This window comes from Boleophthalmus pectinirostris, unplaced genomic scaffold (genome assembly GCF_026225935.1).
Source record: "Boleophthalmus pectinirostris isolate CB_2022bp ecotype Guang Dong unplaced genomic scaffold, ASM2622593v1 HiC_scaffold_4, whole genome shotgun sequence".
Lineage (NCBI taxonomy): Eukaryota > Metazoa > Chordata > Actinopteri > Gobiiformes > Gobiidae > Boleophthalmus > Boleophthalmus pectinirostris.
Genome location: NW_026571353.1, coordinates 3,898,175 through 3,924,637, shown reverse-complemented (window position 1 = coordinate 3,924,637; position 26,463 = coordinate 3,898,175). Strand labels below are relative to the sequence as shown.

Below are 26,463 nucleotides of genomic sequence, written 5' to 3'. Positions count from 1 at the left end.
CTCGAGTGAGAGACAAGACCGAGTCCACGAAGATCTACCCACACGACCTTGGTGATCGACTGGTAGATCGCAAGCGATGTATTGAGCACCACTGGTCTAGTGTGTTCTGCTTCCTGACCTAGCCGCTGGAGAGAAATGAAATTGAGGCACTTGGTGGTGCCAACCTGGCTAGTGGAGTAGAGCTTAGGAAGCTCAAATCGACAGGACAGTGGAGCTCATGGTTAAAAAGATGTCACATGCAAGGCCCTGGGGGTGGCCCCTGCACCCACCGTGGGGGGTGTGGGTGTGGCTCAGCCTGCTCCAACTTGAGTGGGCATCTGAGGCAAAAAAACAACAAAACAAAAAACAAAAAAAAACACACACATACTTAACTTATTTTCAATACTCAAATTAACTAGTAATAATACAGGTCAACAGTAAAACATCCGCTTAGCCTGTCTACCCCCCGTGCACACACACATATATGCACACACACACATGCATATGCACACACGCACACACAGGCATATGCACACACACACACACACGCATATGCACACAACACACATGCATATGCACACACGCACACACAGGCATATGCACACACACACACATGCACACAACACACACGCACGCATATGCACACACACACACGCACACACACACACACACGCATGCATATGCACACACAGACACACAGGCATATGCACACACACACACATGCACACAACACACACGCACGCATATGCACACACAGACACACACACAAAGTCCACACTGTCACAAACTCCTGTCACCTTTGTCCCTATGTGTATGTATTTTCCATCATAATGTTTGTCTTGTATCTTGTATGTTGTTTGCTTATTTGTTGTCATGTATGTAGTTTGCAAATAAAATTATTAAAAAAGATGTTTTTAAGACAAGTGAAGGATTTTAAGATGAGTACAAATACATAAAAATCACCACAAAATCTGACCTTTTTAAAAACTGTAGGTACCCTGTCAGTCCCTGTCAGTCCCTGTCATACAAACAGGAGCAGTTCTATGGGAAAAATCTTTTCTGAGCAGGAGGGATCTTTTCATTGAAGTACCATTGAGGAGCCACTAATCTAACCTGAGACAGTAATACTCCATCGTGTTATTTGAACAGATCCACGGCGTCGCCTCTGTGTGAACTCAGACTCTGTCATTAGTGTGAGGAGTTTGTTGTGTTTATGCGCTGGCTCCTGAGCTGTTTGTCTCCTTCATGAGGATACCGTATTTTCCAGACTATAAGTCGCTCCAGTGTATAAGTCGCACCAGACAAAAATGCACAATGAAGAAGAAAAAAACATATATAAGTCACACCGGACTTTACGTCGCACTTTTTGGGGAAATGTATTTTGTAAAATCAGAGATCAGGAACCAACATTTCACCTTGAAAGTGAAATTGTAGTAGGGTCCGGTCAAACAGAAGTAAACAACAAGGCCAAAAATTCAAGTTAATGCATCTGATATAAAAATGTATTGAACAGATACATATGTACTCTAGTTTATGAAACTGTTGACCTTTTTTCTGTACCATTTTTGGTTCTAAAGTTCCATATGTTTTAAACAGACCATGTATGAAACATGGAACAACAATTATTTCCCAAATTTCAAAGACCTGCAAATCATGTAAATAAATGGATGTATTTCATCATATCTTGTGTTATTCCATCTTTGAACTATTGATGAAGGTACAGGATTTTTCAAAAAAAAAAAAGTATTTAAAATGATAAAAATTTGCTTGGAAGGACTGACATATTTTATAGAAATAGTTTCCTTTCATTTTGAAGTAATATTAAAGTATTCAGAAGAAAAAAGCGACAAATGATGTAAAATCCTGCACCTTCTACTTGTTTGCACAATTTTCCCTCTGTTACTTTTCCCTCCGTTACCATGACCTTTCTTAATAAAAAATCTCATGAGTCAAAAAGTAAGAGGTTTTTCAACCTAATCTTGTACCATATGGTAGAAAACTATATGAAGCAAATATTCAAACCAGTTTGTTAAGGATATGGAAGTGAGAACCAAGAGTTATCACTGTTTGGATTTATTGCCCAAAAAGTGCTGCATATTTCATTCCCTCCGTTACCGACATTAGTTTTTTAAATTTTTTGTCAACAACTTGAAAGAATATCACAGGTTTAACTTGACCCTGTTGGAGTGTAACTCTTTCCTACATTCTGATACTTTACTTATTTCAATAGTCCCTCTAGTTTCTGAATAAGAGACATTTGAATGTCAAAAATCTGCCCCTGTTTCCCTCCGTTACCACTTGACCAGACTCAGTAATAACAATAGAACAAAGAACAACAGACTGAATAGGCGTTAATATGTTACACAAGCCTAGAGCCTCTCGGTGCTGTCAGTCTGAAAACTTTAATATATAAGTCGCACTCAAGTATAAGTCGCAGGAAACACCCAAATCCTGAAAACAAGTGCGACTTATAGTTAAAAAAATACAGTACTTTCAGAAGGAATCATCATTAGTCAGGTCAGTAATCCCAGTCGTTTGTGGTTGGCGGTCGTCACGTTTTACTTTTCTGTTTTGATTTTGCCGAGTGTCTTTACTTCAGAAGAGTGTGGGGCAAAGGCAGTGATTTTGAAAAACATTTTGGGAAACATTTGCAGATTAAGATTTGGTGCTGCCTCTCCCCGTCACGCTGATGTGAGCCGCGCTTCTGCAGAGACGAGCCTGAGTCTGATTGAGACTTCTTGATTAGCAATTACCGTCTTAGTTAAGTCCAAGATTGTTCACTGATTACAGACGAAGAGACTTTGAAATTTTAAGTGGTGGTTAGCCGCTTTTCCTTTTATGAATATAGAGTTTCAGTGTTTTCTTTGTCAGGTTGGAGCTCGTTTTGTCATTTATACGTTTTATTATTTTATTTTGTTTTGTTTTTTTGTCGTGTTCATTTGAAACAGTGATCCAGAGTTGTTCCTCATTTACTTTTTGCTTTCAGAGGGTCCTAATTATTCACCGTGATGCGTTTTTGAGCACTTTACACAACTGTCTGAGATCGAAGCAGAGTTTTGCGGTGACAGTGAAGGGACAACTAGCATGTTAACAGTGCACTTCCAGATTTTCGGACAATAAAACTAGGGTTGTCAAATTATTGCGTTAATTGCGATGAATTAATTACAGTCATATTTAGCGTGTTATGTTTTTTGATCACGTTAATCAAATTTTTCTCTAACTTTACTGTTTAGTGTTGCCTAATAATAATAATAATAATAATAATAATAATAATAATAATAATAATAATAATAATAATAATGACAATACATTGGACTTTTATGGCGCTTTTTTTTTTTTCTTTTCTTTTTTTTTGGACACTTAAAGGGATAGTTTGGGATTTTTGACATAAATCTGTATGTCATCCCCATGAGCAGTGTCGTGCGTCAACACTGACTTACCCCTGACAGCGTCCGGTGAGCCGAGATACTGGCAGTTTTCGGTGCTGACGAAAGTAGTCCAGGCAAGTTGGCTGGGGACTGTATAATAAAGTGTTTTTCTTCTCAAAACAATATGTGTTCAAAAGAGTGATACATTTGCATCACAAAACCATCGTCGAATAAAAAGTCAGACCTCTTTATCTCTTGGCACTATTTTCTCTCTGTTCGTATCACTGCGCGCTGCCGTCAGGTGACAGTCACGCACAAATCCATCACTTTGTTCAGTTGTTTGTCAGTGTTTACATGCGCAGAGAGAGCTAACATGAGAGCTAGAGCGATAAGTATATAAGCTTGTATAAGGTACATCAGAATATATTTTAAAAAATGGTGCGAACTCTTGATTCTCCAGGCTGTAACAACAAAAATCTGGCTGAATCTCCGCACACATTTCACCGTTTTCCTGTCACGGACTTTGCGCTGAGGAAACTTTGGCTTCTTGTCTTTGGCTTCAACGTGGAAACCAAACCAGGTAAGAACGAAGAAGTGCCGCTGTGTTTACAAGAGAACAGACTCAAGAATCAGCTGTAACTCTGTGTGCAGTAAATCACCCAGTGTCATATCACCAGTGAAGCTTCTACAAAACATAACTTTATAAGTCGACTGTTATTACTATTGTAAATGCGGCGTACACTGTTGGCAGCAGCTACATGGACGTGTGGATGATTCATGTTTCTATTAGTCGTCCATGCTTCAGTCACAGTGTCGACTCTATGTTCACTGTATATGAGTTTATAAATGACGTGATGGTGATTGTCTCACTCGGTCTCTCACGACTCCAGCTTCAACTTCTCTGTCTCTCTTCTCTCTCTGCTCGTTCTAACTCCATCTGGTGAAATTCGGCATCAGTATATTGGGGTTCACAAAGATCTCCCCTTGGCTTTGTGGTAAAGGCAAAGTCTTTATTGTCGGTGTCGTAATCAAACATGTTGTCGCTCACATTCCGAGCAGTAAACAAAGTGAACCAGGCACGGCTGTCACCTGGCGGCAGCGCGCAGTGATACGAACGGAGAGAAATAATGCCAAGCGATTATGAGGTCTGACTTTTTAGGCGACAATGGTTTTGTGATGCAAATGTCTCACTCTTTTGAACACATGTTGTTTTGAGAAGAAAAACGCTTTATTATACAGTCCCCAGCCAACTTGTTGGACTACTTTCGTCAGCACCGAAAACGGCCAGTATCTGGGCTCACAGGACACTGTCAGGGGTAAGTCAATGTTGATGCACGACTCTGTTCACGGAGTTGACATACAGATTTATGTCAAAAATCCCAAACTATCCCTTTAAGATGCTTAATTTAAGAATGAAGCATTAAAAAATTAATAATAATTTTTTAAAAAAGCATCATGTAAACGTGGTCAGTGACAATTCCAGGACTGATATCATCCAAACTCCAATGTGAAGATTAAAAACACAGTGGGGCACTTCCTGTATCATCACATGACATCACAAGGTGGAACAGTGTTTTCAGTTTGAGAAAAGAACTAAATGTGCAGGGTTTGTGCGTTCAACATGTGTGAATGAAACAAAACACAACTCCAGGTCTTTTTGTGATGAGGAAACTACATCGTAAATCAGAAAATAAGGTGATATGGACACTTTAATGCCTTACTTTGGAACATTTCAGACAAAGCAATAACAAATCCACCAGAGTTCTACACTGCCGATTATAGTTTAGTTTAGTTTGTTTTGTTTTTTCTAGTAATTAGATCTTTCTGCTTGTTCTTTTGTACAAAATCACATTCAGATATTACACTGACTCTCCTCATATAACCCAACCAAATCCACGGGGAAATTGCCTCGATAATTTCTTCCTCAAATGATACTTTTTCTTTATTTCCAGCTCCGGATATGGCCGCCGGTGTGAAACTTTCTTTCTCTGTGGCATTCATCAGAGCGGGTTCAGGGACAGTCCATCAAACCCGCTCCCATTGTTGACAGTGAATATATTGAATGTAATGAGATGTCTGGCTGCGTGTTGACAAGCGACCAATCAGAGCGCTCCGTTTCCAAATGGTGTGTTCCAAATTGGGCGCACACATCAGGTCGCTAATAGCCTGTCTGACGCGGGAGCGAGCGGGAGAGAGCGTACGGGCTGAGGTTTGGGGTGAAAATGATAAAAATGAAACAGAAGGAGCAGAAATATGGGACTCAGTGATGTTTAAAGAGCCCGGATTGTGTTCTAATGTCGGTTCCTCACCACAGACAGACCTGGACTACTGTTTTGTTTCATTCACACACGTTTAGTTCACAAACTCGTGCGTGTTTCGGCCGAGTTTCCACTTTCAAATGGAAAGATCCCATGTGATGTCATCTGTTAATACAATAAAAAAGGAAGTGTTCCATTGTGTTCTCCAAACTGTTCACCAGAACATTCCACAAACTGTTGTCCAGACTGTTCTCCAAACTGTTCCCCAGACTGTTCTCCAAACTGAACCTCAGACTGTTCTCCAAACTGAACCTCAGACTGTTCTCCAAACTGAACCTCAGACTGTTCTCCAAACTGTTCCCCAGACTGTTCTCCAAACTGAACCTTAGACTGTTCTCCAAACTGAACCTTAGACTGTTCTCCAAACTCTTCTCCAGACCATTCTGCAAACTGTTCTGCAAACTGTTCTCCAAACTGTTCTCCAGACCATTCCACAAACTGTTGGCCAGACTGCTCCACAAACTGTTCTCCAAACTGTTCTCCAAACTGTTCTCCAAACTGTTCCCCAGACTGTTCTCTAGACTGTTCTCCAAACTGCTCTCCACACTGCTCTCCAAACTGTTCTCCAGACCATTCTGCAAACTGTTCTGCAAACTGTTCTCCAAACTGTTCTCCAGACCATTCCATAAACTGTTCTCCAGACTGTTTTCCAAACTCTTCTCCAAACTCTTCTCTAAACTGTTCTCCAAACTGTTCCCCAGACTGTTCTCCAAACTGTTCTCCAAATTGTTCCCCAGACTGTTCTCCAGACTGTTCTCCAAACTGTTCTCCTGTTCTCCAACTGTTCACTGTTCCCAAACTGTTCTCCAAACTGTTCTCCAACTGTTCTCCACTGTTCTCCACTGTTCTCCAACTGTTCTCCAAACTGTTCTCCAAACTGTTCTCCAACTGTTCTCCAACTGTTCTCCACTGTTCTCCAAACTGTTCTCCACTGTTCTCCAAACTGTTCTCCAAACTGTTCTCCAAACTGTTCTGTTCTCCAAACTGTTCTCCAAACTGTTCTCCAAACTGTTCTCCAAACTGTTCTCCAAACTGTTCTCAAACTGTTCTCCAAACTGTTCTCCAAACTGTTCTCCAGTTCTGTTCTCCAGACTGTTCCAAACTCTTCAAACTGTTCTCCTGTTCTCCAAACTGTTCCCACTGTTCTCCAAACTGTTCTCCAACTGTTCTCCACTGTTCTCCAAACTGTTCTCCAAACTGTTCTCCAACTGTTCTCCACTGTTCTCCAAACTGTTCTCCAAACTGTTCTCCAACTGTTCTCCAAACTGTTCTCCAAACTGACTGTTCTCCAGACTGTTCTCCAAACTGTTCTCCAAATTGTTCCCCAGACTGTTCTCCAGACTGTTCTCCAAACTGTTCTCCAAACTGTTCTCCAGACTGTTCTCCAAACTGTTCTCCAAACTGTTCTCCAAACTGTTCTCCAGACTGTTCTCCAAACTGTTCTCCAAACTGTTCTCCAAACTGTTCTCCAGACTGTTCTCCAGACTGTTCTCCAAACTGTTCTCCAAATTGTTCCCCAGACTGTTCTCCAGACTGTTCTCCAGACTGTTCTCCAAACTGTTCTCCAGACTGTTCTCCCAACTGTTCCCAAAACTGTTCTGTAGACAATCTCATCACATCTCCTCAGATGTTTCTCCTTGTTCTAGTATTTATTTTATTTTTTTCTCACTGACCCTCTGAAGTTGTAGTTGTTGTATATCACTGCTTCATGACATCACAAGGTGGAGCAGAGCATTTGAAGCTTTGGAGATGTAGACAGAGTAATAATAAAGTGTTACTCAAACATGTGTGAATGAAACAACCTGGCTTCAAGCTCATAAGAGTCCATTTTGTGTTATACAGGACCTTTAAACTGTCAGTGTGAAGTATTACTGCATAATATTTGTTGTATTTTTTTTTTTCTGTCACACTTCTCTATATTATCCAAAAGTACCCTAGGCCCTGAATAATCTTCCATGTTTCTGAACAAATTGTGCCTTGACCCATCTTTGACAAATAACTTCGTGGCAAACTGTGGAAAATTTCAAATTTCTTTGAGTTACTTTTTGTCCAAATTGTGCTATAAAAAATATTTTGCTGTGTTTTAGTAAAAAAAAAAAAAAAAAACAATTTAAAGAGCCTATATAACACAGTCTGTCTCAATCCATGTGTCATTTGTTTTCAAAATGAAACCAAAAATAAGAAACAACTATTTTTTTCATTATTTGTCTCTAAAACCGAAATGAAAAAAACATAATGTTTTTTTTGTTGTTTTTCTTGTGTTTAAATGAATAATGGAAAAAAAAAAAAAAAAAAACTTACACTGGATGCTGGACTTTTATGCCGCATACGGACTCTAAACCAGGACTAAACCAGAGTTAAACCAGAACTGAACCAGGTCTAAACCAGAATTAAACCAGAACTGAACCAGGTCTAAACCAGCACTGAACCAGGACTAAACCGGTCTCAGTCCTGGTCTCAGTCCTGGTCTCAGTCCTGGTTTCAGTCCTCGTCTGGTCCTGGTCTCAGTCCTGATCAACTGGCCCGACACTCAGTCCTAGTTCAATCCTGGTTTAGACCTGTTTCAGTCCTGTTTCAGTCCTGGTTCAGTCGTCGTTTAGACCTAGTTTAATCCTGGTTAATAGCTTCTTTTTACCTTTAGTTCAGTAGAGTTCGGCAATTCCAGGGCTGAAATGATCCAAATGATTCTAGTGAAGGTGTATTGAGTTTAATATTTGATTTAATTGTTGTCATTACACTGATAATACTGCTGAATATTCTACTAAAGCTACAACAACTACTGCTACTATTGATACTACTGATACTGCAGCTAAACAGGATTATGAAAATATGTTGTTTAAATACATGTTTGTATTTAATCAGACGCTCTTGTGTCCATGTGTAGTAGAGCAGTCGTTTAAATACCGTGGAGCTTATACTCTGCATTCATGACACAAAAGTTCAAATAAAAATCTGAAAATGCTGAACCTTGTATTTTGATAAACGATACCATATGAACTTAACTTGACCTCCTGACTTTAATTCATGTATCTATTAGGGATGTAATCAGTGTTGGGGAGTAACAGATTACATGTACCAGAGTTACATAATCAGAGTACAAATTATGAGTAACTGTATTCAGTTACAGTTACTGTTTCTGTGAGTGGTAATTAGATTACAGTTACTTGGTTGAAATAAATTGGATTACACACAGGTATTTTCCTGTTTTCACATTTTGGGTTAAATCCCCTTTTTTTTTTTTTTTTTTCTCGGTAATTCCACTGATTGCCGAACACTAAATCAGGTCTACACCCAGGTCTAAACCAGGTCCAAACTAGGTCTAAACCAGGTCTAAACCAGGTCCAAACTAGGTCTAAACCAGGTCTAAACCAGGTCCAAACTAGGTCTAAACCAGGTCTAATCCAGGTCTAAACCAGGTCTAAACCAGGACTAAAACCAGGTCTAAACCAGGACTAAAACTAGGTCTAAACCAAGACTAAAACCAGGTCTAAACCAGGTCTAAACCAGGTCTAAAACCAGGTCTAAAACTAGGTCTAAAACCAGGTCTAAACCAGGACTAAAACCAGGACTAAAACTAGGTCTAAACCAGGACTAAAACCAGGACTAAAACTAGGTCTAAACTAGGTCTAAAACCAGATCTAAACCAGGACTAAAACCAGGTCTAAATCAGGTCTAAAACCAGGTCTAATCCAGGACTAAAACCAGGTCTAAACCAGGTCTAAACCAAGATATCAGGATATTTGGGTTATTGTGACACGGTTAGTATCTATAAGTTCAAGGATCGTCTGTGTGTGTGTGTGTGTGTGTGTGTGTGTGTGTGTGTGTGTGTGTGTGTGTGTGTGTGTGTGTGTGTGTCTGTGTGTGTGTGTGTGTGTGTGTGTCTGTTCCAGCCTAATGGGACGTGTGTGTGTGCAGTGCCAAGTTTCATGTTGTTAGGTCAAAAAATTCCAAAGATCTGATAGTTTAAAATAATATGCATTTGTTTTAACATTTCTCAAGACTCAGACTTGTGTTTCATTGTAGCAGACAGTCAGTCGTCTAACTCACTGGGAGAAAACTGCTTTAAAGGGACAGTTTTGCGAGTTCTACTTCAGGTAAGGAGCATAAAAGAGGCACAGCCAAGTTTAAAAAAGAAGAAACTGTTACTTCCACAAAAGCCCCGGAGCTCCCCGACTCCAGCCCCTTTGACCATCTCCAGCTCTCACCCAGACGGAGGCTCAAGGTTTCCTGCCCAAGGGCACAACACACAGATTTGACCTCAAGAGCGGCTTATACGACAGATCTGCACCGGGGTAAATGTTGCACAAATACATGGGAAAAAATGGCTCCGATCACTTCACCTTTGCTTTGAATTCAAAGGTGGAAGAAGTACATGGTTTTGATACTTAAGTAAAAGTACAAATACCAGAACAAAATAAATAAATAAATAAATAAAGTACTCATATAAAAGCAAAAGTATTCCATAAAAAATCTACTACCCTTTTAAAAATGTACTTTAAGAGTTAAAAGTAAAAGTATTTCATCCAGATTTTCAGATAAAACTTAAAATTTCGTGATTTTGATTTGATTTTTACTGAATTATGTTCAAATGAAACAATAAAATCAAAGTGTGAAGAATCCCTCAGTCATCCAGGTAGAGTCCATGTCCACGAGAAAATTCAGTTTGTCGACTGGACCAAAGTTGGATCAGTTGGATCAGTTTCACTTACCTTTCTTGGAATACCTAATCTTCTCTACTTTCAAAAAGGACATAACGGGGCGGTTTATTTGTGAAAAAAGTTCAAAAATAGACCATTTAAAGGTTGTATGGAGGATTTTTTTTTTTGTTTCAAATTGTCAGTGATAGATTATAGAGATGCAGGAGCCTTGTAATTATGATGACCAAAAAAAAAGAGAATAAAAATTCATCAACTCTGGACGTGTTGGGGCTAAACATTTGCCAATAGATAACGACACTGCCTCGTTACCTGTTGGCTGACAGGCTGTCAATCAAACTCTCTACGTTTCTAGCGTAACTGACTTGCCTGCGCCGCTGGTACGTGGTTTACGTACGCCTGTCACACAGTCCACAGACGCAAGACGCACAGACGCTGTTTACTCCACCAACACAACAGTTCTTAGCGGCTTTTTTTGACCTATATCTTCCTCACAGTTCGCACAAAGTTTGTTGCAATGGCGACAAGAATCCAGGAGCAGTTTGCTGAAAGAAGAAGACAAGGGGAAAAGCAGCGAAGCCAAACTAAGGTGATTCTTGAAGATTCATTCCAGCGATGGCGCAACTGAAGCAGACGCAGGGTCTAAAGACTGAAGCACTGGTCGCCAAATTACTCCTGGACAGGAAACTTCTGCTTATTATGAAAACGTACTTTATTTCCAAGAGTTAGACAAACGTTTTTCAGGACACGAATGTGATATCCTATGCCTGAAAACGTAATTTTTAATGCAAAGAAAGAGTCCGCTTGCTGCTGCGTGTTGTAGCTAGTTCATTCGCACTGAATCTCAGCTCACCCTTCCCTGCACCGCTCCCCTCTCCTCTCTCCTCTCTCTCTCTCTCTCTCTCTCTCTCCTCTCCTCTCTCCTCTCTCTCTCTCTCTCTCTCCTCTCTCCTCTCCTCGCTCCCTGCTCCGCTCTTCTCCCTGCTCCTCACTTCTCGTCCGTACACGAAATCTCTGCGCCCCCCCTCCCCCCACTCCTCACTTCTCCGTCTTGCCTAACCAACACTGTAGTTAGTTGTTTACAAGTCATGTGCAGTTCAGTGGCTGTAAACAAACCTGTTTGTGGTGTAAGGAGGAGGAGGGAGGAGGCGTTTCTACGTAGGAGCTGTGGGGGAGGGGGGGTGGTTTCACGCATGCGCAACATTTGAAAAAGGACAAACAGTCGCTGGATTTCTCATTCCTTGGAAACAGTGTGCCTTATAATCCAGAGCGTATAATAGTGCGGAAAATACGGTACGTTCATGGAAGCTCGGTTTAGTGCTCTCTGATTCTGGGCTCACACTTGATTTCTATAGCACATTTTCTAAACAATACAATAAAAGACAGAAAATCATCCATAAAAACAAGAAATACAAGAGGAGAGGACGACCTGAGTTACTGTGTCTCTTAACTGACAGAGTGACAGAGTGACAGAGAAACACCTTTATCCTTTTTTCACGTTCTGCTTTTTTCACTTTCTAAAAAAGTCCCGAGCTCCTTTACACACAAAAGCACAAAAGACACAATGACTCATGAGGCATAATTGGATCTGTCAAAAGTGTCACGTCTCCACAGCAACACAAACAACTCTCTCTCTCTCTCTTTCATTCTGTTTTCCTCACGTCTGTCTCTTTATCCCTCGCTCTCCCCATCTCATTTTTTTCCTTCTCCCTCTTCCTCTCTCCCTCTATCTCATCTATCTCTCTTCTCCTGTTTTTCAGTTTCTCTCTCTTTCTCTTTCCCTCTCTCATCCCCCTCTCTCTTTCTTTCTGTCTCACTTTCTTCCCTCTCTCTGCTCCCTCTCTCTCTTTCCCTCTTTGTCAGTCTCCCTCTCTCTCATTCTCTCTCATATTTCTCTCTCTCCCCATCTAATTTTTTTCTCTTTTTCCCTCTTCCTCCATCCCTTACTCTCTCTTTCTCGATCTCATCTCTCTCTCTCTGCTCCCTTTCTCTCTTGCTCTCTATCTTTCTCTCTCTCTCCCCATCTAATTTTCTCTTTCTCCCCCCCTCTCTCTATCTGATCTCTCTTTCTCCTCTCTTACACTTTCTCTCTCTCCCTTTCTCTCTTACTCTCTCTCTTTCTCTCTCTCTCCCATCTAATTTTCTCCTCTCTCACTCTCTCTCTCTCTGTCTCATCTCCTGTCTTTCAGTTTCTCTCTCTTTCTCTTTTTCTCTCTTCCCCTCTCCCATTTCCTCTCTCCCTCTGTCTCTCTCTTCCCCCTCTCTCCCCATCTAATTTTCTCTCTTTCTCCCTCTTTCTCCCTCTCTCTCTCTCTCTCTCTATCTCATCTTCTCTTCTCCTATCTTTCACTTTCTCTCTCTTTTTCTGTCTTCCCCTCTTTCACTCCCTCTCTCTCTCTTGCTCTCTGTCTCTCCCTCCTTCTCTTTGTCAGTCTCCCCCTCTCTCATTCTCTCTCTTTTTCACTCTCTCTCCATTCCTTCCTCTCTCTCTCCCCCATCTAATTTTCTCTTCCTCTCTCTCTCTCTCTCTCTCTCTCATCTGACTTATATCTTTTCCTCTCTTGCTCTCTTTCCCTTGATCTCATCTATCTCTCTCACTCTCCCATTCTCTCTCTCTCTCTCTCTCTGGCACTCTCTCCCTCTCTTGCTCTCTCTCTATCCCTCCCTCTCTCTCCTCATCTAATTTTCTCTTTCTCCCTCTTCCTCCATCCCTTGCTCTCTCTCTCAGTCTCTCTTTCTCTCTCTCAGTCTCTCTCTCTCTCTCTCTCTCTCTCTCTCTCTCTCTCTCTCTCTCTCTCTCAGTCTCTCTCTTTCTCTCTCTCTCTCTCTCTCTCTCTCTCTTTCTCTGAGTTTCTCTCTCCCTCTGAGTCTCTCTCAGTCTCTTTCTTTCTCTCTCTCTCCCTTTGAGTCTCTCTCTTTCTCTCAGTCTCTCTTTTTCTCTCAGTCTCTCTCTTTGTCTCAGTCTCTCTCTCTCTCTTCTCTCTCTCTCTCTCGTCTCGTCTCTCTTTCTCTCTCTCTCTCTCTCTCAGTCTCTCTCTCAGTCCTCTCTCTCTCTCTCTCTCTCTCTCTCTCTCTCTCTCTCTCTCTCTCTCTCTCTCTCTCTCTCTCTCTGTCTCTCTCTCTCAGTCTCTCTCTCTCTCTCTGTCTCTCTCTCTCTCTCTCTCTCTCTTCTCTCTCTCTCTCTCTCTCTCTCTGTCTCTCTCTCTCTCTCTCTCTCTCTCTCTCTCTCTCTCTCTCTCTCTCTCTCTCTCTCTCTCTCTCTCTCTCTCTCTCTCTCTCTCGTCTCTGTCTCTCTCTCTCTCTCTCTCTCTCTCTCTCTCTCTCTGTCTCTCTCTCTCTCTCTCTCTCTCTCTCTCTCTCTCTCGTGTGTGCGTGTGCTGTCTGTGGAGCTGATAAGAGGTCTGGCAGAGGCAGTGGCAGAGTGGTTGGCCCTGACACTCACACTCACTGAGCCCTGTCTGTTTATCTGCCCCGGAGAGAACCTGAAAGAAGACAGGCCAAAGGTCCACGCACAAAAGCTCCACAGCGGGAAAAACCGAGCAGCCGTCCACCGGAGACGACTGTGAGCGCAGATTAGAGCGAGCACAGTGCGAGGTCTGCTGTCGTAGGGAGCATTAAAGTCTGGCTGTGTCATGTTGAATAATAAAATATGCAAAAAAAAGAACTCATCTAATGCAGTTACTTTCAGGGAGAAAAAAGCACATGACTTCAGTTAGACGAAGGGAAACTTGAACGAGACGAGGAACTTCAACAGTGACGTGTTATTGTCAAGAGTCCAGCTCCAGTTTCCAGTCTGTTCCGCTTCTCCTTTTGCCTCCTCCCTGTTTTTACTACAGCCGTCACTCATTCCCTGATCTTCCCAGAGCGTCTCTACATCCTCCTCTGTTCATCCACTCTCTCTATATGTATAAGGTTTACTGTCTACATCAGACTTGGAGAGACTTATCCATGTGTTTGTCTCCAGTAGGTTAGATACTGTAATGTTCTGCTCACTGGTCTCTCCAAACGAGCTGTGAGACGCTGCAGAACATCCAGAACACTGCAGTTCGGGTCCTGACTCGAACTAGGAAGTACGAGCACATGAAGATTGTAGAGATGATTTTTTTAAGGGAAGAGAAATACAGCGACAGTCCTTTTTCAAATGTTGTGCATGCGTGACACCACCTTCCTCCTCCACAGCTCCTCAGTAGAAACATCTCCTCCTTACTCTAGAAATCACGCTTATTCACATCCAGTGCGCGTTGAGAATTACTGTTGAAGTAAGTTTAAGAAGGAAGTTTTTTTCTCCGCTCCTTTTCCCCTTCTCTTCTTCTTTCAGTGACCTCAAAAACGGACTTTCTTTTGCGGCGAACTGCTCGTGGATTCTCATTGGCCATCGCAACAAACTTTGCTCAAATTGCGAGGAAGCGACAGTTTGAAAATGCCTCTAAACCAAGTAATCCCTGCGCGCCAGCAAGTCAGTTACACTAGAAACATAGGGAGTTTGACTGACAACCTAACAGCCAATAGGTAAAGAGGGAGCCTCGTTTTCTATTGGCTGATGTTTATCTGGCCTCACTACGTCCACAGTTGATAGATTTTCATTCTTTTTTTTTTTTTTTTTTTGGTCATCATAATTACAAGGCTGCTGCGTCTCTGTAAGGGTAAACTTTCAGTGACAATTTGAAACAAAAAAAAAAATCTTCCATACAACCTCTCTGTGCATGTAATCACTGTAAAGCACTTTGTCTTTACGCTTTATAAATGAATAAGTCCTGTGCTCAGGTCTCTGCTCTGGCTCCTGTGGCTCAGAGACTTTAAAGCAGCTCTGTTTGTACAAGTGTCTCCATGGCCGAGCACCAAAGTCCATCTGTGACATGTTAGTGTCATATGAACATCTCACACTCTGAGGAGCTCAGGGACCAACTCCTGCTGGTGCCCAGAGTCACGACTAAACAAGGGGAGTCAGAGTTTCAGGCTCATGCAACTAAAACCTGGAACAGTCTGAACATGTGAGACAGACTCTTCTGTGACGCTGTTTAAATCCAGACTCAAAACGGTTCTGTTTCACTGTGCATGTGACTGAAAGGTTTTCATTCTTCACTCTTCTCTCTAATTTATGTAATTAATGTCTTTCTCTCTTTTTTAATTTTAATCTTTAATTTTGTGATGATTATTTATGTTTTGATTTGTTTTTATTGTGATTTTCTCCAAGACCTTTAATCTGGCCCTCGGCTGATTTTCTACTAAAATATTTTAATTATATTTTCTATTAAAATCTTGTTAATTTTCTGTGGTGTTTATCACAGCAGCGTCTCCAGTGTCTCTGTACGTGGCCCCTCCCACCAGAGCAGCACAAATGAAGACTTGTCTCTTTCCAAACGCTCTTAAAGGACGATCATTTTGACTGTTGACCGTGACACCCTCATCAGAAAAATGTCCAACATGAGAAAAGTGAAGCCGAGTGCAGGATTTTCATAATATTATAATATTTTGTAAAAGAAAGAGTTCATCAATTAAAAAAAGATTTCTGTAATAGATTTGTGTTTCTCTGCTCAAATATTTGAACTTATTGTTATTTTGGGGTTTATATGACATGAGTTTTCTGATCCGGCCCCTTTGGGATCAAAGTAGGTTGGATACGGCCCCCGGACCAAAATGAGTTTGACACCGCTGGTCTAGAGTATTCTGATTCCTGATCTAGTCACTGGAGAGACATGAAATAGAGTGGAGGCACTAGGTGGTGCCAGACTGGCTAGATCCAAATGACATTTTTGTAGAACAGAACCTGTTTTTACTCTAACTTGTTTATTTAAGTAACATTTACTTGCTCAATTCAAGGCAATCGGTTTCCTCATATTCCAAAGTTACAACATATTTCAGATTTGAGGAAGTGACTGATTGGTTGTCTCAGCTTCACAACATGGTTCTATGAATGAAAACTAAAGTTCACTTCACTTGCTGTGCCTCAACACATGAAAGAGGAATTTACTGAACACTACACTGAGGAATTAGTTAAGCTCATCTTTAGATTCTTACTCCACTATAGGCGAGTTTCATTGTTGACAAAAGCGCGCGTTGCATACTGAGAATTATATTGGTCGGCGGCAAGAAACACTAATTCAACATGACGGACGGAGCGAGAAAACACGTAAAGGGTATTGATCCCGGTTATTTATCCACTCTAACAGCAGAGGACCCAAGACCATTTGACCAGAAATTGGTCATAAGCATCGATGGAGCCAAATCACCCTTTTTAACCCCGACAGAGCCTGGACCAAACCAAATTTCTGGTCTGAATCACCAACTACCTGGACAAATATTCACTTGGGCGATGTCCACAATGACTTGGTGGAAACTCCTGGGCCATTCACAGCAGAAAAGATGAAAACCTCCAAGAGTCTCGATGTGTTGTTGAACTTGTTGGAGTCCACGGTTTGTTAGGATCTTCTACGTTTGCTCTGCGGATGTTTGAAAGTCGTTTAATTCACCGTTAGTGGTTCTTTTCACTCAGAATATGGAAAAGACATTTTCCTTCTTCCGTGCTTCTATTTGTGCATCTGATAATGCAGCAGGAATTTACCATTATCGGGGAGAAATACGTGAGGTTACGCACTGTGTTTGACCGCTACTGTGTTTCTTGCCTCCGACCAAAATATTTCCCAGCATGCAACGCGGGCTTTTAATAACAATGACGTCAGCTGAAACTCGCCTATAGCCCAATTTTTCAAGACAATCAGTTTCCTAATTTTTTCAATGAAGTGTGACTTATTAGATTTGACAGTGTATGGTGATACACATGTGAAGAAAGAACAATGGTCCACATGTGTCCACATCTGCAGCAGTATTGATATGGGTAATTGTGCGTGCGTGGATTAGCTCTAATGCATCGTTTTCTGATTCCATCTCAACAGAAATCAGCAGCGAGGGAGGAGACAGGACCCAGCAAAAACTTAGGAAACATGAGCCTGATTATTTAAAGTTCGGTTTCACCTGGTCAGGTTCCGAGACTGCGCCTCTCCCACAGTGTGTGGTCTGCAAAGAGGAGCTTGTGACCATGAGACCTGCAAATTTCAGCGTCACACTGAGACAAAGCACGAGGATTTAGTGAACAAGCCAATAGAGTTTTTGAGAGGAAACATGATTTGCATTCACAGAAAAACATTATGCAGTCGTTTGGCACTAGGGTCTGGTCAAGTGGTAACGGAGGGAAACAGGGGCAGATTTTTGACATTCAAATGTCTCTTATTCAGAAACTAGAGGGACTATTGAAATAAGTAAAGTATCAGAATGTAGGAAAGAGTTACACTCCAACAGGGTCAAGTTAAACCTGTGATATTCTTTCAAGTTGTTGACAAAAAATTTATAAACTCATGTCAGTAACGGAGGGAATGAAATATGCAGCACTTTTTGGGCAATAAATCCAAACAGTGATAACTCTTGGTTCTCACTTCCATATCCTTAACAAACTGGTTTGAATATTTACTTCATATAGTTTTCTACCATATGGTACAAGATTAGGTTGAAAAACCTCTTTCTTTTTGAGTCATGAGATTTTTTATTAATAAAGGTCATGGTAACAGAGGAAAAAGTAACGGAGGGAAAATTGTACAAACAAGTAGAAGGTGCAGGATTTTACATCATTTGTTGCTTTTTTCTTCTGAATACTTTAATATTACTTCAAAATGAAAGGAAACTATTTCTATGAAATATGTCAGTCCTTCCAAGCAAATTTGTATCATTTTAAATACTTTTTTTTCCTTTTAAATCCTGTACCTTCATCAACAGTTCAAAGATGGAATAACACAAGATATGATGAAATACATCCATTTATTTACATGATTTGCAGGTCTTTGAAATTTGGGAAATAATTTTTGTTCCATGTTTCATACATGGTCTGTTTAAAACATATGGAACTTTAGAACCAAAAATGGTACAGAAAAAAGGTCAACAGTTTCATAAACTAGAGTACATATGTATCTGTTCAATACATTTTTATATCAGATGCATTAACTTGAATTTTTGGCCTTGTTGTTTACTTCTGTTTGACCGGACCCACTAGTAACATGAAAGCAACTGAAGCATCTTATCGTGTAGCGAAGGTGAGCAAGCTCCATAACACTGGAGAAACATTACTACTCCCTGCTGTTTTATTCAAGACCACACGCTTAATACAAGGCCCAGACATGTGCCGATTTCAGCGGTAGTTTTGGCACCGATTACAAACGTTAAGCCTGTTCTGTTGATTCGGATAGGCCTCCTGATGTTCAATGATTAGGCCTGCATGAAGTTGGAAATCATTTTCTGTTGCAAAAATCAAGCACAATTTGAGTTGGAATGACTATCAAATCGTAAATGCTGCAATTATTCAGATGATTAAATGTGAAATAACAAAATGTCCTGTTTTTATCTTCTTTCTATGCAAACGTTTTGTCATCCCTGTAGTTTAAACCTCAGCAAACATGTTCTGAAATACATGGGATTCAGTTTATCACTTCCTACTTCTTTTCTCAAACGTTAACACTACGGGAGTTATTTAAAATGTGGACTCTGAACAGAATCCAAACATATTTCAAATGCAAATGCTGTACTTACTGAAAATGTGTAATTTGAAAATCCTACAGCCCTAAATGGAAAATGGAACTGAAACTGTAGATGTTTTCTGTGCATCGTTACTGATCTCTCCCGGGACTATTCAAACCCTCCTCACGGTTAGATCGAAGATTCTGTACAATGCTCCACCCACAAGACAAAAAACAGGTCTGCACCAGGACTCGACAAGACCACAACGGTGACAGAGAACAACAACCATGATGTGTCCAGGATTACAACCAGCAATATCAAAATGCAAAGCAGGTCCAATCAAGGTCTAAAGCAGGACTAAACCAGGTCTAAAGCAGGACTAAAGCAGGTCTAAACCAGGAATAAAGCAGGTCCAAAAGGTCTAAGGCTAAAGCAGGTCTAAAGCAGGTCTAAAGCAGCAGAGGTCAAAGCAGGTCTAAAGCAGGTCTAAAGCAGGTCTAAAGCAGGTCTAAACCAGGAATAAAGCAGGTCTAAACAGGTCTAAAGCAGGTCTAAAGCAGGTCCAATCAAGGTCTAAAGCAGGACTAAAGCAGGTCTAAAGCAGGTCTAAACCAGGACTAATGCAGGACTAAAGCAGGACTAAAGCAGGACTAAACCAGGTCTAAAGCAGGTCTAAAGCAGGTCCAATCAAGGTCTAAAGCAGGTCTAAAGCAGGTCTAAAGCAGGACTAAACCAGGACTAAACCAGGTCTAAAACAGGTCTAAAGCAGGTCCAAAGCAGGTCTAAAGCAGGACTAAACCTGGACTAAACCAGGTCTAAAGCAGGTCCAAAGCAGGTCTAAACCAGGTCTAAACCAGGTCTAAAGCAGGTCCAAAGCAGGTCTAAAGCAGGACTAAACCAGGTCCAAAGCAGGTCCAAAGCAGGTCTAAAGCAGGACTAAACCAGGTCTACACCAGGTCTAAAGCAGGACTAAACCAGGACTAAACCAGGTCTAAAGCAGGACTAAACCAGGTCTAAAGCTTAACTTCTTTGAGATGTTGCACTTACATTGTCTGTTCGTAGTTTCTTGGCGGGGCAGCCTCCGTCCACAGGGTGGAGCATGTAGTACAGGCGCACTTTGTTGGCATGTTTCCGACTCTGCAGAGGAAAAGAGAACAAGGATAGTTTTAGACAGAGAGGAAAGATAGATGAGTTACTTTTCTGAAAACCACCAAACCAGTAGAAGAATAACAATCATTTTGGAACACTGAAACATCCTCCATAGAGATAGAAAAGTTTTATGCCATACTGTGGAATATTAGAGTCCAAGGAAAAACATTTCCATGGAAACAAGTTGGAGGAGGTCAATATCCAGGACAAAAAAACAGGTTTGTGGAGATCTAAAGCCCAACCAGAGAGAAGACTTTAAAAGATAATAGAATGCACACACAGTTCAAGTGTACTTCCAGACATTTAAAAAACATCATGTAACACTTTTATGGTTACCGTATTTTCCGGGCTATTAGTTGCTCTGGATTATAAGGAGCACTGTCATTAAATGGTCTATTTTCTAACTTTTTTCACAAATAAACCACACCGGACTTTAAATGAAACACAACAGTTGGATGGGTCAGTGGGACTTTGTTTGTTTGTGTCGTTCACGGTGACTCTGGGCTTTGTTCAGTTGTGGTGTGTAGGGAGGGTGTGTCTGGGACCAACGGATTGTCGGTGTGTTCGCAGTGACTCAGTTGTTCAGTTGTGTCTAGAAGTGGCACATTGCACTCGCTTTTTCGGTTCGTTCCTCCGTTCCGTTCCTCGTCGGCGTGGAGTGATGAGTCTGTCTGCTCCGTGTGTGTTTGCGTGTTCTGCGGGTGGTGCGGCTTTGTAGTTTACTGAAGTCGGGTTGGGACACCCGAGTGGATTCGTGTATGGGGTGCGCTGGATTGTGGGACGCGCGGTCGTTCTTTGATGGGGTTGGAGGCTAAAGAGCGCGTCTAATAGCCCGGAATTCGAGCGCTGTCACGATACTACATTTACGATACTAACATTTCAAACTTGATTTCGACACTAAGGAGTAGACTTTATTTTCAGTCCCGACTCAGATTTCACAAGATGACCATAAAAGTCTCTTTATTAAAACAATAGAATGTGATTTTCAACATGTTATATGTGTGTAATCCTCTGTGGTCCATGGGCATATACCAGAAATGTCTTTTTAGGGTCATTTTATTCGTCCAGTCTGGGTCCACTGAAGGTGCAGACTAAGACACCATATGACGTCTCAGAAATAACATTTGTTTTTCTTACGGTGATGCAGAAAAGAGGAGCCATTGTCTGTGTGTCAGTGGATCTGATGTTCAACCAATGATCTTTTATGTGGACAGTGGGATTCAAACCACCAACCTTCAGATCAGTGAACAAACGCACTGCCAACTGATCTACATTGTTGCCCACCAGTGTCGCCCTTTTAGTCCGTTTTTATAGTTGAACTCAATCTTCCACATGACGTTCAGAACAGTCACCTAATCTGCAGTTCAAATGTTTTTTTGTTTTTTTTTATTTGCAAACTACATACATTTACAACAAATAGGAACCAAACAATGTACAAAATACAAGACAAACATTGAAGATGACATACAAATAGGGACAAAGGTGACAGGGGTTGGTGGTTCAAATGTTTAACGCTAGATTAATGTACAAGTGGGTCATAGTTGGACGTCCAAATAATGGACACAATTTGCATGTCATTTTTTAGTCCATAATTGGTTTTGAACTGTCGGATGCAATATAAACATGATCTGCACGTCCATAAGGTGTCTGTTGTTTAGTGGGCGTCTGTGTGGTCTCTTTGGAAAAGGTCCTATGAATGTAACTTTGTACTATTGATATCTGCCCAAATGAGTATCTAGTTTTGATCTAGTTTTAGAATTAATCTGTGTATGATTTTCCATACTTTCGACCCTAGTTCATACAGCTTGTAATGTACTGTTCTCTACTTTACTACATTTGACTCCTCACTTTTGTCCTTTGTATGAGATGTTTTTTTTCATGATGTAAACTTGTTCTAGTTGATGTATATACTCTAGGGTGACCATATTTCTGTTTGTGAAACCCGGACACCTTACTGGGGGTGGGGGCGGAGCTACTGTCGTCTCTCGCTATATCGCGGTTCATCTTTCGTGGTCTCACTGTTTCGCAGATTTTTGGGGGGTTTTCTGTGCAGTTTTGCATGTTTTTTTTTGTTTTTGTTTGTTTTTTTTGTTTTTTATGTATTGTGTATTACGGGCGGGTAGTAATTACACACAGGTGGGTCAGGACTAAACCAGGTCTAAACCAGGACTAATCTTGGATTTAAGAGAGAGAACGCCGAGCATTTGTCCGCAAAGCACGATCGGGCAATTGCCGCTCACTCCACGAGGTGCTGAGCTGAGCCGGTCCTTTCTCCTGCAGTCACCCCCGAGCCCGTCCTGTCCCCACAGTGAGTCCTGTTCCAGTTCTGGTTTAGTCCTGGTTTAGTCCTGTTTTAATCCTAGTTCAGTCCTGGATTAGTCCTTCTCTTCAGTCCTGGAATCAGTCCTGGGTTAGTCCTGGTTTAGTCCTTATAGTCTTAATTAAGTTCGTGGCGTATGCAGCGCAAAAGTTTGATATAATCTCGGGTTAACAGGCGGGTGCGGTCCTGTACTGCGGTCCTGTACTGCGGTCCTGTACTGCGGTCCTGTACTGCGGTGTCGTACTGCGGTCCTGTACTGCGGTCCTGTACTGCAGTCCTGTACTGCGGTGTCGTACTGCGGTGTCGTACTGCGGTGTCGTACTGCGGTGTCGTACTGCGGTGTCGTACTGCGGTGTCGTACTGCGGTATTGTACTGCGGTCCTGTACTGCGGTCCTGTACTGCGGTGTTGTACTGCGGTGTTGTACTGCGGTCCTGTACTGCGGTGTCGTACTGCGGTGTCGTACTGCGGTGTTGTACTGCGGTGTCGTACTGCGGTGTCGTACTGCGGTGTTGTACTGCGCTAAACCAGGGATCACTGTACTCTCACTTCGCAACCTGTGCACGTGGCCTCCCACTTATCCGAAATGGGACGGAAAATGGAGAATTTCTTGTACAAATCATCGTTAAATGTGCATTTGCGCTTCGGCATGTTGCAGACTGACCGACTGTTTGTGTCTCGCTCCTTCTGAGTCACAGACGCTACGAGAGACGCTCAGTTTAATGGCCACAATGAACAGTAATAAAAACCCGGACATTTCCATCACTTAAAAAAAAAAAAAAAAAAAAGCAGACGCCATGGACAGGACGCAAAAAACAGACATTTAGTCACCCTAATATACACTATCAGCCGCTGTTTAAATCACCATAGAGCTGCAGGGACAATTCATTTATTCAAATCATTCCAATCCGTCTCGTTGCTTCATCTGTATTTAAATTAGCTCGGAGAAGAAACCCAGACATATTCATAAGGTAAGATGGTCTATGTGAAATCATATGCAGCAGTGTCAGCGCCCAGACCTGAGCGGGGCACCGGTGATTTGTAAACAGCAGGTAATGACTGTCTCGCTGTAATGAGACTCAGATGAAGGATCACCAAATTATCTGGCGCCCCGTTCGGTCTGATAGTACACGCACAGGTCAGGCCGGGGTGTGGGAAGTAACAAATGAATCGGTTCGCTCAAAGAAGACATATTGTGCTTGTGTGTTTTACGTGAGCATTAAAAAACGAGGAGCAGAGCGTTATGGAGTTTTAACCCACGTCTCCGAGTTGTTTGACGAGTTTATACCACAGCTACAAACTGAAATGTTCCACTGTCTGTAAATGTGTCAAATATCAGTTATTTCAGTGTTTTAAATGAAGTTAGTCCCGACATTCTGCTCCGAACAAACTTGTTTAGAGGTCAGCCACTTTTTTGACAGACGTGCACAGATTTTCAGATGCTTGCATGTGGATCTTTATTTATAATTTGAACATTTTAATATTCATCTAAAACCACTTAATAAAAGAAACAAGAGTCTGTCAAGAAAATAAAACTGAAGAACGATGTAAGTACAGATCAGTGGAATGGTGGTAATATTACACCAGTCGGAAAAAGGAGGAAGAAGGAGAGAGAGGAAATCCTGGGTTTCAGTCTGGGTTTATTTAGAATGGTTTGTGATGAAATTGCAGTGTTGGGAAGGTGACTTTTAAAATAATAATATTCCCCTACAGATTACAGATTACACACCCCAAAATGTAGTTTGTAACAGAATCCATCAAGTTACTTAAAGTGAGTAACGTAATCTGAATACTTTGGATTACTTGATATTGTCATGCTTTTTAAAACTAAATGAATGTAAAAACCACATCCTGAAAATTCTTGTTTGTTTTCTTCAAATTGTCGATTGAGCCAAAGTCTCCATGAACAGGATTTTGTTTACTGTAGAGAAGCAGAGACGAAGATGTTTTATCTGCTAAAAGACAAAAAAAAACATGTCTTTCCTTAAACATATTGAAAATATTATTGATAGAGAAATGATTTTTATATGAGATCACTGCTGCCTTCAATTATGTCCACCTACTGTTAGTGTCATATTCTTTAGACCTGGTTTTAGTCCTGTTTTAGTCCTGGTTTAGTCCTGTTTTAGTCCTGTTTTAGTCCTGGTTTTAGTCCTGGAAAAGTCTGACTGGATATATTATAAAATAACCTGAGAAACTCTGTTCTTATTTTCACTAAATAAAACTTCTGTAAATCATTGAACCAAACACATTCATACATACACATACATACACATACACTTACACATACATACACATACACAGACATACATACACATACACATACATACACCATACACTTACACATACACCTACATACACATACACATACATACATACATACATGCACATACACACACACATACATACACATACATACACAAACACATACATACATACACATACATACACACACATACATACACATACATACACAAACACATACATACATACATACACATACATACACACACATACATACACATACACACATACATACACATACATACATACACACACACATACATACACACACATACATACACATACATACACAAACACATACATACATACATACACATACATACACACACATACATACACATACACACACATACATACACAAACACATACATACATACACATACATACACACACATACATACACAAACACATACATACATACATACACATACATACACACACATACATACACATACACACACATACATACACATACATACATACACACACACATACATACACGAACACATACATACATACACATACACTTACACATACATACATATACATACACATACACACAAATACATACACGTACACATACATACACATACACTTACACACACATACATACACACACACATACACACACATACACTTATACATACATACATACACATACACACACATACATACACGTACACATATATACATACACATAAACTACAGTTGTACAGGAGTTGTACTGTAGTGTATTTTATGTATGTTTCATTAATATCATATTGTTATTATATTGTTCTCATTAGCAGAAAAAATTACATGATTTTTTTGCATGTTAAAGCGCATGGAAATCAAATCCTGACCCGTATATCTAGATACATATCGAATCGTGGGAAAACCGTATCGTTGTAACCCTAATCAATACTGGCGATACTAAAACTAATTTCAAAACTCATTTGAGCAGGTATCAATACTAAAAAAGTCACATTCACAGGACAGAAATTAACCTTTCCTGAATGTCTTTAGAATGATCTTGAGCTGGATCAGAACAAGTATAAAATCACTTAGACTACGTTCAGACTGCAGGGCTTAATGCTCAATTCCGATTTTCTTTTTGTGAAATCCGTTTTGCGAGGTTGTTCACATTTCGAATTAAATGTGACTTGTATGTGACTCCAGTGTGAACATTAAACGGTGCAAAAGTGTCCTGCATGTGCACTGGAGACACGACGATGTCAACCGCAGCGAGCGTCTCTGTGTTTACAGAAGTTGTCCAAACATGGACGCGAGAATTGAGCACCTGGAGATTTTAAAGTTCCTCTCGTACCGGAGCCAGAACATGAACAACTTACTTGTTTTAAGGAGGAGATTGAGAAGGAGAAGGACGAGTTTTTTGGTCGTGGTGTTTTGTGGGACAGTTCGTTGAAAGGAACGTGTGGATGTGGAGACGGAGCCATGAGTGGTGAGTGGTGATGTGCTTCACTTCAGTGACATGGAGTTCATTAACAGTTTTCACCTACTTCAGCGCAGAATAGTGACGTTTGTGTCTTGTTGATAACGTGTAGGTGGATGAATGCACTTTGGTCGTTCACACTGAAGTCACATGTCAAAAGATCAGATATGTATCAGTTTCAGGAGCACATATCCAAGTGTCCTGGGTCCCATTTGAAAAAATCAGATCTGTGTTGTTCGGACTGTCATTAAAAGATCAGATACAGGAACATAGGGGCCAAAAAATCAGATTTGGGTCACTTCAGGCTGCAGTCTGAACGCAGCCATAGACTCGTATACCCCCATGGAAACACAAACGCATATAAGACCACATGGGAATAGAAAAGAAAGTACTACGATTTAATGTTGAAAATCACATTCAAGTGTTGTTTTGTTTCA

General features: G+C 41.0%; 1 protein-coding gene across 1 annotated transcript in view; it reads right to left on the bottom strand.

Annotated features, from left to right (window-relative positions):
- Window positions 1-26,463, bottom strand: part of zmat4a (zinc finger, matrin-type 4a) — a 301,827-nt gene that overhangs the window by 169,705 nt on the left and 105,659 nt on the right. The window contains exon 2 of the mRNA XM_020929269.2: window positions 19,870-19,959. Coding sequence (XP_020784928.1) covers window positions 19,870-19,959 — 90 coding nt within the window. The remainder of the gene's footprint in view (window positions 1-19,869; window positions 19,960-26,463) is intronic.